Source organism: Anopheles arabiensis, chromosome X (genome assembly GCF_016920715.1).
Source record: "Anopheles arabiensis isolate DONGOLA chromosome X, AaraD3, whole genome shotgun sequence".
Lineage (NCBI taxonomy): Eukaryota > Metazoa > Arthropoda > Insecta > Diptera > Culicidae > Anopheles > Anopheles arabiensis.
The window spans coordinates 12272430-12285138 of NC_053519.1; the positions used below are offsets into that span (position 1 = coordinate 12272430).

At 43.8% G+C, this 12709-nt stretch overlaps 1 protein-coding gene across 11 annotated transcripts in view; it reads left to right on the top strand.

Moving 5' to 3' along the window:
• Positions 1-12209, top strand: part of LOC120906742 (calcium/calmodulin-dependent protein kinase type II alpha chain) — a 35356-nt gene extending 23147 nt beyond the window's left edge. For 6 of the 11 annotated variants that reach the window (XM_040318642.1, XM_040318644.1, XM_040318643.1 and 3 more), the window contains exon 2: positions 1746-12209. In XM_040318642.1, the coding sequence (XP_040174576.1) occupies positions 2638-4110 (1473 nt within the window). In that variant the 5' untranslated portion in view covers positions 1746-2637 and the 3' untranslated portion in view covers positions 4111-12209. Of the gene's footprint in view, positions 1-81; positions 169-1742 lie in introns of those variants that run through there. The other 5 variants (XM_040318641.1, XM_040318646.1, XM_040318645.1 and 2 more) reach the window with 2 other exon arrangements.
• The last annotated feature ends 500 nt before the right edge of the window (positions 12210-12709 follow it).

The following is a 12709-nucleotide window of genomic DNA, read 5'->3' on the forward strand; positions in this document are numbered from 1 at the left end:
TGATTGCCCCTCGACGACGTCGGCATTTGTTTTGTACCGAGCAGCTCCCGCTCTGTTGCCGCTACCACCACCACCTGTCGCTCGTGCACGCGAATGTCAGGTAATCGAATTTCGTATCCCGCAAAGCACAGGATCCGGAGGCACACGCGCTCTCCTGCAGGTGTAGAGGTGTGTATTGCTGCTGCTGCTGCTGCCGTGCGAGTGGGTGTATTGGTATTGGGTGAATAATTTAATAAAGCGAAACCACCTACTACTACCCTACCGCAGGTGGTTCGCTATTGGTCGTCCTCTGCTGCGATGGAAGAAACGGATATATAGATGTACTGCTAGGTTTGTGTCTGTGCTAGTGTATGTGTGTGTGTGTGTGTGTGTGCCCTGAGCTTTTCCAGGCGCTTAGAGGCTTACCATATGGTCGCTGTTGGAATCTCTCGTCCTCTACATCCCCGCAGATTATCCTCAACGCACGTACATGTCCCGTTGCTGTGATGCACTTCTGCGGTTGACGTTGACGACTGCCCGAACCATTCCCAACCCAGCAGGTCCTTCCCGAAAAGCATAAAACATGGAACCTCTTCGCTACTTGGGGAATCGAGAGAGTAGAGCGAGAGATGAGGATGAAATGGGGAAGCAATCATTGATTCGTATAACAAAAAAATGTTGAGCGAAAAGTTCAGACTGCCGCCCCTGCTGTGTGTTCACAGACGAATCGAATTCTTTGCGATTAGGATGAGATTTGGTTTACCACTCTGTATTGCTTTTTCCTTGGACCAGGGGGGGGGGGGGGGGGGCGGGAGGGAGAGCGATCTGACGGAGTAAAATTGCGGGGATCAAATTATATGGCCTGTCATTTATACTTTGCTCAAAGTGTGCTGTTACCTTTTGATATCGAATCGATTGGCTCTGGAGTAGTAGAGGGTTTGGCGGACTTGACTGCTGGGCGAATGGGCCATCCACAAATCAATAAACCTAACTATCTCTTCTTGTTCGCTGGCGGACAACGATAACCTCTTTGTTTGTGGGTGTGTAGGATAAAAACATTGAAGAAGTATGCACCCTGGACCATTATTTTGCGTCCGACTGTGTGGTGTTTTACAGCCACCAAGTCCCCCCCTTAGATTTGATGACGATTCACGTCTTCTCGTGTAAAAAAGTGGCTCCAGCACGATCAGCTATTCGCTTTATAAGTAAGTTATATTATATACTTGACGCAAGCAAGCGAATCACAATTGCCTCCATAGTGAACATCTTATCTGTGGCAGATAACCCTTGAGGTAAATGAAAAGTTGCTACAGTCCAGCAACCAGTTTGTCATTAGAATCCTTTTGAGTTGAACGATTAGCTACTAAAACCGCTGGTGAATGGTTTACAACAAAGATAAAGAATCGCAAGTCTGACGGCCCCCGAGGCCCTTTGGATGCGGCTCGCAATTTGTTGAGAAATAAATTAAGCACAGTTTGATTTCTTATATGTTTCTTATATATTTGCAAGCGTGCGTAGCGCCCAACTCGATGGTAAATGTGATTGTATCGGTAAATATTTCATCCCCATTGAATGTAGGTCATTCTAACAACATGAATAACTATTTACTAGTCACTATTTTATGCAGCGTTTTGGCTCTGCGTAGTCAAACAAGCTTGGCATCGCTGGTTTACCAATTATATGTCCGCCAATGCGTCCCATACACTTCTCGTTGCATCATTTCTAATACAACTCGCCATTTTTCGTTTGCTTGTCCATTTCAGCAGCGTTCAGTGTGATTTAGATTCGGCAGTGGAAGTAAAACCGACCCACCGGCAACTAGCAGCCCCCATTCTCGAGGCCAATTGAGGTGCGCGAACGTGGCAATAGGTGTGCTAGCAGAGCGACGCCAGGTTGACAGCTATAACAGTATCATGTTTGGCAAGGTGCTACAGCAGCAGGAACGCTCAGCATCCAAGACCGGACAACTCACGATTCAGCAATCACGCCGCAGCGCGCGACTCATGCGTCAGTGAGGAGTCACCGTCACAACAGCGCCACACGATCCAATCAATCAACAGCTCAGTATCAAACTGCGCGAATTCAAGCGACCACCCCACAAGGCAGGGGAGGAAAGCAATAGAGCAAAAAAGGGGTGGGTAGTTAAGGGAACGAGTGAGGCTAGATTTGTTAAGGTTGCCCGAAGGCAACAATAAGAGGTGCTACGGTGTGCGGGTGAAGCCCTACACGTTCACGCAGGTCAACAGTCTGTGCTCTGGACGGTGTTAGAGATATCCCAGTAAACGGGTGTTACGTACGGTGTGTGTACGGTTAAGCGTATTGTAAAAGGAACTCTGCCTGCTGCGTAGTGTGTCGTCCATTTGCCGGGGAATTACCCACTGGGCTATTTCGCTTCCCACTCGCTACAGTGCGGTGGTACAGTGCGTGTTTGTTTGTATGTGTACGAGATAAAAAGGGAGAAGGAGAGAAAGAGAGAGAGAGAGAGAGATAGAAAGAGAAAAAAAGGAAAGAGAGCGAGAGAGAGAGAGAGAAAGCGAGAAGATAACGAGATAACGAGAGTAAAACAGTGAGTGAGAGCAATCGATCGTACGGTTGATATCGTCCAATCCGCACCACCACTCGTCTCCCCCCACCATCACCTACAACCCAGTGATCAACATGGCGGCCCAGCCAGCGTGCACACGCTTCTCCGACAACTACGAGCTGAAGGAGGAGCTCGGCAAGGGCGCCTTCTCGATCGTGAAGCGGTGCGTGCAGAAGTCGACCGGGTTCGAGTTTGCGGCGAAGATCATCAACACGAAGAAGCTGACGTCGCGCGACTTCCAGAAGCTCGAGCGGGAGGCCCGGATATGCAGGAAGCTACAGCATCCGAACATCGTGCGCTTGCACGACAGCATCCAGGAGGAGAACTTCCACTACCTAGTGTTCGATCTCGTGACCGGGGGCGAGCTGTTCGAGGACATCGTCGCGCGCGAGTTCTACTCGGAGGCGGACGCGTCCCACTGCATACAGCAGATCCTAGAGTCGGTGAACCACTGCCATCAGAACGGTGTCGTCCATCGGGACCTGAAGCCGGAGAACCTGTTGCTGGCGAGCAAGGCGAAGGGTGCGGCAGTGAAGCTGGCCGACTTCGGGCTGGCGATCGAGGTGCAGGGCGACCAGCAGGCGTGGTTCGGGTTCGCCGGCACGCCCGGCTACCTCTCGCCGGAGGTGCTGAAAAAGGAGCCGTACGGGAAGGCGGTCGACATCTGGGCGTGTGGCGTCATCCTGTACATCCTGCTCGTCGGCTACCCGCCGTTCTGGGACGAGGATCAGCACCGGCTATACGTGCAGATTAAGGCGGGCACGTACGACTACCCGTCGCCGGAATGGGACACGGTGACGCCCGAGGCGAAAAGCCTGATCAACCAGATGTTAACAGTGAACCCGTACAAGCGCATCTCGGCCGCCGATGCCCTGAAGCACCCGTGGATCTGCCAGCGCGAGCGCGTCGCCTCGGTCGTCCACCGACAGGAGACGGTCGACTGCTTGAAGAAGTTCAACGCACGCCGCAAGCTGAAGGGTGCGATCCTCACCACCATGCTGGCGACCCGCAACTTCTCCAGCAAGAGCATGATCGCAAAGAAGGGCGACGGCTCGCAGGTGAAGGAGTCGACCGACTCCTCCAGCACCACGGTCGAGGACGATGACTGTAAGGCGCGCCGGCAGGAGATCATCAAGATTACCGAACAGCTGATCGAAGCAATAAACAACGGCGACTACGAGACGTACACGAAGATCTGCGACCCGCACCTGACCTCGTTCGAGCCGGAAGCGCTCGGCAACCTGATCGAGGGCATGGACTTCCACAAGTTCAACTTCGAGAACGTGCTCGGCAAGAGCAACAAGGCGATCAACACCACCATCCTGAATCCGCACGTGCACATCTTCGGCGAGGACACCGCCTGCATCGCGTACGTCCGGCTGACGCAGTACATCGACAAGCAGGGCCACCCGCACACGGTCCAGACGGAGGAGACGAGGGTGTGGCATAAAAAGGACAACAAGTGGCAGAACGTCCACTTTCACGGCAGCCGCAACGGCAGCTTTAGCAACACCGCGACGCAATACGACTTTGTCAACCACAAGTAGAGCGGCCATCGACGGTGGTAGTTCGAGCCGGTGGTACTCTGCGGCAAGGGGGTGTGGTACGGCAGCGGCAGCGTACAGCAGTTACTGCAACCATTACTATTACTACTACTACTGATACTACTGCTACTACTACTGCTACTACTATTACTTACAACTACTACAAACCAAACACTTTTTCGCTTGTAAGATTGAAGCAATCCACGACGTCGACGACGAAGGAGGTGGATAGAGGGGAGGGCGAGGGAGAGGGAGAGAATGGAGAGGAATCACAGCAAATGTCACGGAGCGAGGAAGAAGGGAAGGGAACGCAAACGGAGGGCGAAGGCGAACCAAATCACGAGTTGGCAGTATCGCCACGGTGAAAAATGAAGTAATCAGATGAAATCGCAAAATCGTATATTTATTGAGGAACTTCAAATTTTCTGCCTCATACCTTTTCTCTTTTTGATGCACCACAAAACAACCAACACACGTGAAAACAAAAAAATGATGGCAAGGCAAACACAAAAAAAAAAACAAATAAACAAGTTAAAAATGCTCCAAAAAAAAAAAAAACAAAGAAACAAACACAGAAAACACCATCACACGTACACACTCCTTTTTCCATTTGCACTTTGCTCTTCTTAAATACTTCTTTCCCTCCAACGACCAATGCAACTCCTTTCGCTCCTCCGCCCCATCTCCCCAATCCACCCGCCCACTACTGCTCTCCAGCTCTACTACACTCATCTCGCTTTCTTCCATCGTCCTTTTGCACCATTTGAACATTTTAAAAACATATACAAACACACACACACACACATACACACATGTACGCACATTTACATTCTTCTTAAGGTTAAGAGATGGGCAACCTAATGGAGCCGCGCGCCAAATTTGAAATTGAACTGTATTTCGCGATCGCACGATTATCGCTAAAGAGCTTTGGGGGAGTGCCGAAGGAGAATGCTGGGCTAGCAAGGGGTTGCTAACCTTGATGATGTTCCGATGCAACACGGTTTTTTGGAAAGTATGGCCATTGATTGTTGTTTCTTTGACTGAATGTTTAAATATGATGCTTGCCAAACATAAACATGAAACTATCTTGCCATTCAACTAAAGAAGAGTTTGTTTGTTTTTTTTTTTTAATGTTTAATTTCAACGTTATTTAATATGTTAAATGGAATGAAATGGGCAGTATATCCGACTCTGATGCGCTGGTGCGAGATGGTTCACGCATCCAGTGTGTAGGGCATTGTATTTTTTTTTTTTTTTTTACAAAACCGCCGGTTTTACAGCCCACCTTGTATTTAGCTAGCAGCAAAGAAACCGACAGCTTCGTCATTTTCAAATTTGTTTCCGCGGGCCAGAGGTTGTTTGCGTTCTTCGAAAATGTGTACTAGAAACATACATGCAAGCCATTGAAGAGGCACAGCGGCAAGATAAATCATTATCTTACAATTCTAACAGGCAGCCATAAGCAGATTGTGGTGCAACTTCATTATGCAACGATACAGGGTTTTCCAGTGGTTCTCATAGCTTTGGGACACTTCCAAGACTCTTTCCCATTGGAAGTGAACTTCATACGTTGGAAATTGAACTCTATGGCACCCTTTTGGAAATTCCTATTGGATTTGTCTAACAAGTGTGGAATAGAATCCAATTATCGTTACAATAAGTTCATTTCATGTAAGAAAGAGTCAGTAAAGTGTCTCACAGCTATGAGAACTCCTGGAAAATCATGTAAAAACAAGCTGCAAGCGTGCAACAGCGGAAAACCAGAGCAAACGGGAGTGTGGATGGGGACGGATTCAATGCACAGGCAAAACAACTTTTACTGTAGTGCACACGAACATAACGTCTCTTCAAACTGCCGTTTTTAACGTGAACCAGGCAAACGTTACTTACACGTTTACTCCCGCCTCGAGAACGGCCACACAGTGGACGAGATGAACAAGTGCGATGTTGTTGGTGGTTTTTTTGTTCTCGTCCAGTTTATTATTATTGTTGTTATTCAATGTTGTGCGATTCATGCGTGAGATAGGCACAGGGACAAGCGAGCAAGGGCAGTGGAAGATTGGAAGGATGTAGACGAGAAGCGCGTTCACTCTTGCGTCGGCATGGATCCTCCGTAGCTCTGTCCGTATATTCATAGCTGCTCAATTTTAGTGCACTCCAGCCTAGCAATCAACACCCATACACACATGTCTGCGGGTGAAAAAAAGAACGGAAAACCCAACACAAACTTGAGGAACAGAACAGAACCATAGTGCAAAAAAAAAAAAAAACAGAAATAGTAGTAGTACGAACCGAAAGTAACAACATACACGAACACACACACAGACACATGCTCGCGCGTATCCGTACGAGGAGCAAGCGTAACGAGAACAAACAACACAAACTCTGGTAACGGTTAGGACCATTTCTTGCCGACCATTTAGCATTTTAATCGTGTGTCCCACTTTTACACCGTTAGCATTTTCCGGGACAAAAACAAAAAAAAATGAGGAGGGAAATGTTTGCGTTGTGCATTTACGTGTTTGTGAGTGCATGTGTTGCACGAGTTTTTCGAAAGGGAAAGGGAGTGTTTGGATTTTTCCTACAGGATTGCGTCCCACTCGGACGGGAAGGAATACAAATATAAGCTCATCCAATATGCGACGGTAAAGTAGTATGCAACAAAGCACGCTGATAGTGAAAAACAAAGAACAAAACAAAACAAAATCTCCTACACCCTCATTTCACACACACAGACATACGCTCCATAGACATTTATAATTGATGTCTCTTTTGGTATCGTTTCAATGTGCAGAAACACGAGAAGACCTAGACAAATGGAGAAAAAAAAACCAGATTGACAATGTTTAACGCTCTCTCCGGCCCTTTTATCGAAGGATAGCTTTAAAGTAGGCTATACGTGTGATGAAAGGTGAAATTGCAATTTGGTACTATTCATACCGAGATTCAGTCCACATCCACGAAGCTATACACATGCGCCCCAAATGAAGTGTGAGTGTTTATGGATGTATGTGTGTGTGTGAGTGTGTGTGAGTGTGTGTGTGTGTATGAGCGTGTGTGTATGTGTTGGTGAATGGTTTGTATAGGTGCAAGCATTTAAAACCAATCCGCTCCTTTGCTAATTTGTATCCTTAGAAGAAAAGGAAAAAAAATCACATCCAAGATGGTGAAAGGAAGTGCTCACTTAGAAAAAAAAAAATAAAAGAAGGAAAAAAAACATCAACAAAACCACAATACCTAATTCGCTTCACAACACACTCACCACGATTGAAAGGAACTCATCCCGCTAGTAACGTACGATTAAAATTTCCAGTTCACAACCGCGACGCTGTAAACGAGCTAGTTAGTAGTAACGAAGTGTATGCGCGTATTTCTACACATACGCAAACACACACACACACACATACATACACACAGTTACAGATACACCAAGAAGAAGAACAAAACGAATATTACTGTACTGTACACATCTACAGTATCGCGGATAGGAAAAGTAGCCGCTCCATCACATACCCCATCACACACGCTTGCTAAAAGGTGTAGCAAGCAAGTGAAAGTTGCACAGAGCGAACGGGCAAAGCAAAGGGCAGCGCAGGGTATGGCAGCAAGGAGGAGAAATATAAACACAAAACAACCAACATATTATAAATCGATGCGGGAGACAACTTTGGGGAACACGAAAAGATCGTAGCTATCTAACATAAATATTTAACAGAAAAGCAAAAAAAAAAAAATAGAACCAGCAGCATGAGAGAGAAAAAGAAAGAGAAAGAGAGAGAGGAGAGAGAGAGAAAGAGAGAGAGAATATAAATAAAATAAAAGTGAACCGATGAATCTATGACCAGGGGCGCAGTGAAAACCAAACGAAACGGAATAAAAACAAGAGTAGAAACACACACACACACACACACACACACACACACACACACACACACACACACACACACACACACACACACACACACACACAACCAAACAGAAGAAGTGACGTTTTAAATGATTTTGCAGTCCTTGCACAGGTGTTGCATCGCTTAGCCAGCGCAGCGCAGAGAAAGACAGAAGGGCAAACGAAAAAAAAAAAAACCAAAACAAATAGAACTAAAAAAAAACTATCGAAATAACCAAACAAAAACATAATTTCAACAGAACCACAGAACATTCAGTGCACGACGGCACGATTACCAAACAGGTGACACACTCCATACCCCATAGAAAACCGTGGATGTGGAAAAGTGTGGCGTTTGGGGGGATGGGAGGGGGCGAGAGGTGGAACTGGATGGCGAAACCGGGACCGATTTAGCGTGCCCCCCCCCTCCCCATTTCGGCAAGATATGGTTTTCTATAGTTTCCAGTTTCGAATGACAATCAGCCCGACGAAGCTAGGTTCAGTTTCATGATATGCTTTGCTATTTGTTTTATGTGTATGTGTGTATGTGTGCGTGTATATATATATACAATCTATCTTTTGAATTGCGCGCCTTTTTCGCCTGTTACGATTTTTTTTTTACCCGTCTTATTTGATTCGAAATCTTTCCGCTGGCTTTTTTTTTCTTACAGGATTATTTTGTTTGCTGTTCGCGGTTGTTGGGTATTGTTTGTTTCCTCTTTTTCCCCTGTTTTATTGGCTTACATGCAGGCTGTTTTGTTCGCTCATCGTTACAGGGTGGAGGAGTCTCGTACGTGTTTGTGTGTTTTTGTTTTAATTTTTATAATTGCGTCCAAAACTTAAGTCATCGGTGGCATGGTTGGCATGCATTACTGTGGAGGTTCCGTTTTTTGTTTTGTTTTCCCTTTCCTTGTTTACTGTGATTCTGCGGCGGCTTGTGTTGCACGGATAAGCTGTTCAAATGGATTTGATCCATCCTCGAAACCCAAGTGTTCGATCGTGTGTCTACGTGGGCGAGTGTGTACGAGTATGGATGTGAGAGAAGAAAAAAACAAATGGACGAAACTGTTTTCATTTACTCTAACTTTGTATCAACTTATTTAATGCTAAACGTTACGTCAGGTTCTTTGCGCTGTGGTATTACTAAAACGTTAAAATTATACCCGAAAACAATAGATTAAACGCGGGGGGTGCAAGAAGTGAGAATAACATACCAACTATAAATGGCAGCCGAAATTATAATGTGAAAGACAACTAAATGCATACGCTCAGCAATACGGATTAAGTGTAACAACTAATTAACACCACCTTCTTGTCGTTGTTGTATTCTAATGCAGTAAAAACGTGTGAGAGGATTGAAGAGATTGAGTGACACAACAACAAAAAAAAAACGATTAAATAAGCAAAGGAACAAACGAAAACTAAACAACAAACTCAATAAAAGGTAACAACAAACATCAATACAGCAAGAGTGAACGCTCTCCTGTCATATAAACACACGCGCCCGCACCACAGTGCACCAAGCTATAGGAGTAAACAAATCTGTTAGGTTGCTTGGAAAAGGAAACACAAAAATAGACACTTATGGATATATATATATATAGGCTGTACACAGGTACACACAAAATCAAGAAAATACAAAACCTATCTACTATTCAAACAAACCAAATCCTTGAAAGAGAATCTCAACGCAGTACCGGATGAAACAGAACACTAACGAAAGGTAGGAAGAGATTAGTAGGAAAAAAGATTTAACAAAAAAACAAAAGAAAAGAAAAGAAAACAGATCAAATGACATGTAAATCTTGCAAATTTGTAGTTTAAAACAATGGCAATGCCAAACCAGCAAACCAAAAGGCGGGAAACGAATACTTATTCCCGGTGTTTTCCCCCCCCTGTTTACGTTTCTCATCCTTTCTCCTTACATTTTAGTTCCTTTTCTCTCTTTCTTTTTTAAACAATAACATATTATAATCTCCCCGTTTTTATTCCTTACTCCTGTCAAAACGGACAAACACATATATCAACTTATTGAACGTGTGTTTACAGGAGTGAACGGACGTTCAAGCGAAAAGAGACCGGAATGGGGGAGCCGCATGGGAGTAAGGAACGGTGGATTTTTGTGCAAAAAATTGGTGCATTTTGCAAACCCACAATGTACGTTTTAATTTTCTCCCGAATGGAGGAATATACGTGCGTGTGGGGCAGTATTTGTTAGCAACAAAGGACGTATGAACAACTAACTTAAACTGAATTTAAATAACATATATCTGACCTAAAAAGAGGAATGATAGCAAACAACAACAAAAAAAAGAAAAGAAAAAAAGAAAGAGAGAGAGAACATACATAAAAGAAAGTAGCAACACACAAACAAGGAGAATAACACACAAGCAAATTTAAGAATTGGTAAGGGCACGGAACACAAGAACACGAATGTAGGTACAAACATATGTATGTACGGCCTTGCATGCATGTATATATGTATGTATGTATGTATAATATCGCGTCACTGTGCTGTATTTAAATTAATGTAACTTATTTCACCGGTTTGTTTCCAAACTTTCTCATTTTCTTTTGAGAGCTATTGCAAAGCGAGCAAAAGAAAAGCGGAAGAAGATAACGCAAGGAAACACATTAGAAGCAAACAAACCGAGCAAAAAAAGGATGGGAGAAGGAGGAGAGGAAGTAACATGCTAAACAAAGCAAGCATATTTAGAAACATTAGATAGAAACATAGAATTATTTGTATCTCATCCCCTCTCCCTTTCCCCATTGTGAAATTGTGCAACATTTCTCTCTCTCTCTCTCTCCTTCTTGATGGCACACTAGCAGGGCGCCTCCTTCGGTGCAGGAAATCGATTATAGTGTGTGTGTGTGTGCTCTCACTCCCACATTCAGTAAGTGATGTAACGAGACGAAATAAAAAAAAAACAGAAAACAAAATAAACTGCAGAGCAAACGTAAACGCAAAGCAAACGAACATGTATTCACGAAAAACTTCGTTTTTCATTCGTCTCTTCTTTCTTGTGACGTTGCAAATCCAGATTAAAGAAACACGGAAAAAATAGTAATGGAAAATAAGTAACAAATAGATGGAGCAACATAACGATAGACAAGTCTTGAACGATTGATCAGCAGCAATAGGGACAGTTACACAGCTACACAACAGTAACAGAAAACATAAACCCGGACACGGACGGCTCTGACACACTCAGCTGCATCCTGTGACTCGTAATTACGAACAGAAATGGTCAAAAATAAGGCGTTTCCAAACGGGATGCGATAAAGAGGGGGTACACATAAAGGATAAAGAGGGTACACAAACATACAAATAAATGAGATGTAACGTGCAAGAAGATAAGATTACCAAAAAATAATTTTAAGTATTTAAGGGATAAAGGAGATAACAAAAAAAAGGAAGAAAAAACACATACACGAGTAAAACAAAACAAAAAAAGAAACTAACAAACGAAACAGATAGTTCGCAAGCCATAATTACCGCATAATAAATGCATAATAGCGCAAAAGAAACACAAACACAGAAACAGCTAGAGCGAAAGCGAAAATGCAAAATGAGTAAAACAGATGAAGAAAGAGTGAAAGGGAGGGAGATAGCGAGAGAGAATGAGCAGCATTATGACACACACGTAAAATAACCATCGTTTACGCAGAACAACAAAAGGTATGCGTGTATGCTTAACACGAAGAGTGAACCATTGGAACAGAAAACGAAATAAATAGTGAGGAGGAAGAGAAAGAGAGGGATAAAGAGAGAAAAAGCGAGAGCGAGAGTGAGAGAGGAGAGAGAGAGAGAGACAGTGGTAGAAAGACAGTGCGAAAGAGAGAGAGAGAGAGAGAGGCCGAGATAGAGAGACAAAAGAAGAAGAAGTGTAACGAAGAGCACGAAAGAGAAGCATACATTAAATGACTTCGAATAATTGCAATGATAGTTACGAGAGACAAAAAGAAAGAAGAAAGCAAACAACAAAAAAGGAAAGATAAAACAAAAAAAAACAAAAGTACGCCTATCGTAGATTTGTGCTAACTACAAGTATATAAATCACTAAAACATTAGGCAGCGAAACTAATATTTCCAAGAGGTAAATCTAAAAAATTAATTTAACTAAGGCAACACGTCATAACAGATTATGCCACTAATCGTTTGTTATTATGTTTGTTACTGGGGTAAAATATAATCAATCACATCCTTCGACTAGCCCCGGGCTGTGTGCTTTGCTGCTTTTTTTTTCTCTGCCTTGTCCTGCCGAAACACAAATAATCATCAACTTCCCGCGTTCATCGTGCCGCCGCATACGGCTCAGTCATCGGTCAAAATGATCCACAAACACCAATCACATATTATCATTCCAATATTTATTTTTTTTAATACTCCGAATACATTGCATATTTTAACCATTTCGGTGACGACCGATGCACGTATGTCTAAAATTGTAAAAATCTATGTAAAAATCTCGAAGTTATGCTACTTATACGACAATATTTGCTATCCAATATGACTCATATGTTTTGCACAAAGCAGCAAGTAAGACTGTGGGACTGCACGTTGATCTTGAAACCCTGTTGCCTGTTGATTTATTGTGGATTTTCATGTGAATACTAAACATGCTCACTGGTTTTCTTTCTACGCTATTATGATCTTACCTACATTCACTTGCCTGAGGTGTCCTTTTCATTATAAATTATAAGAAAAATGAG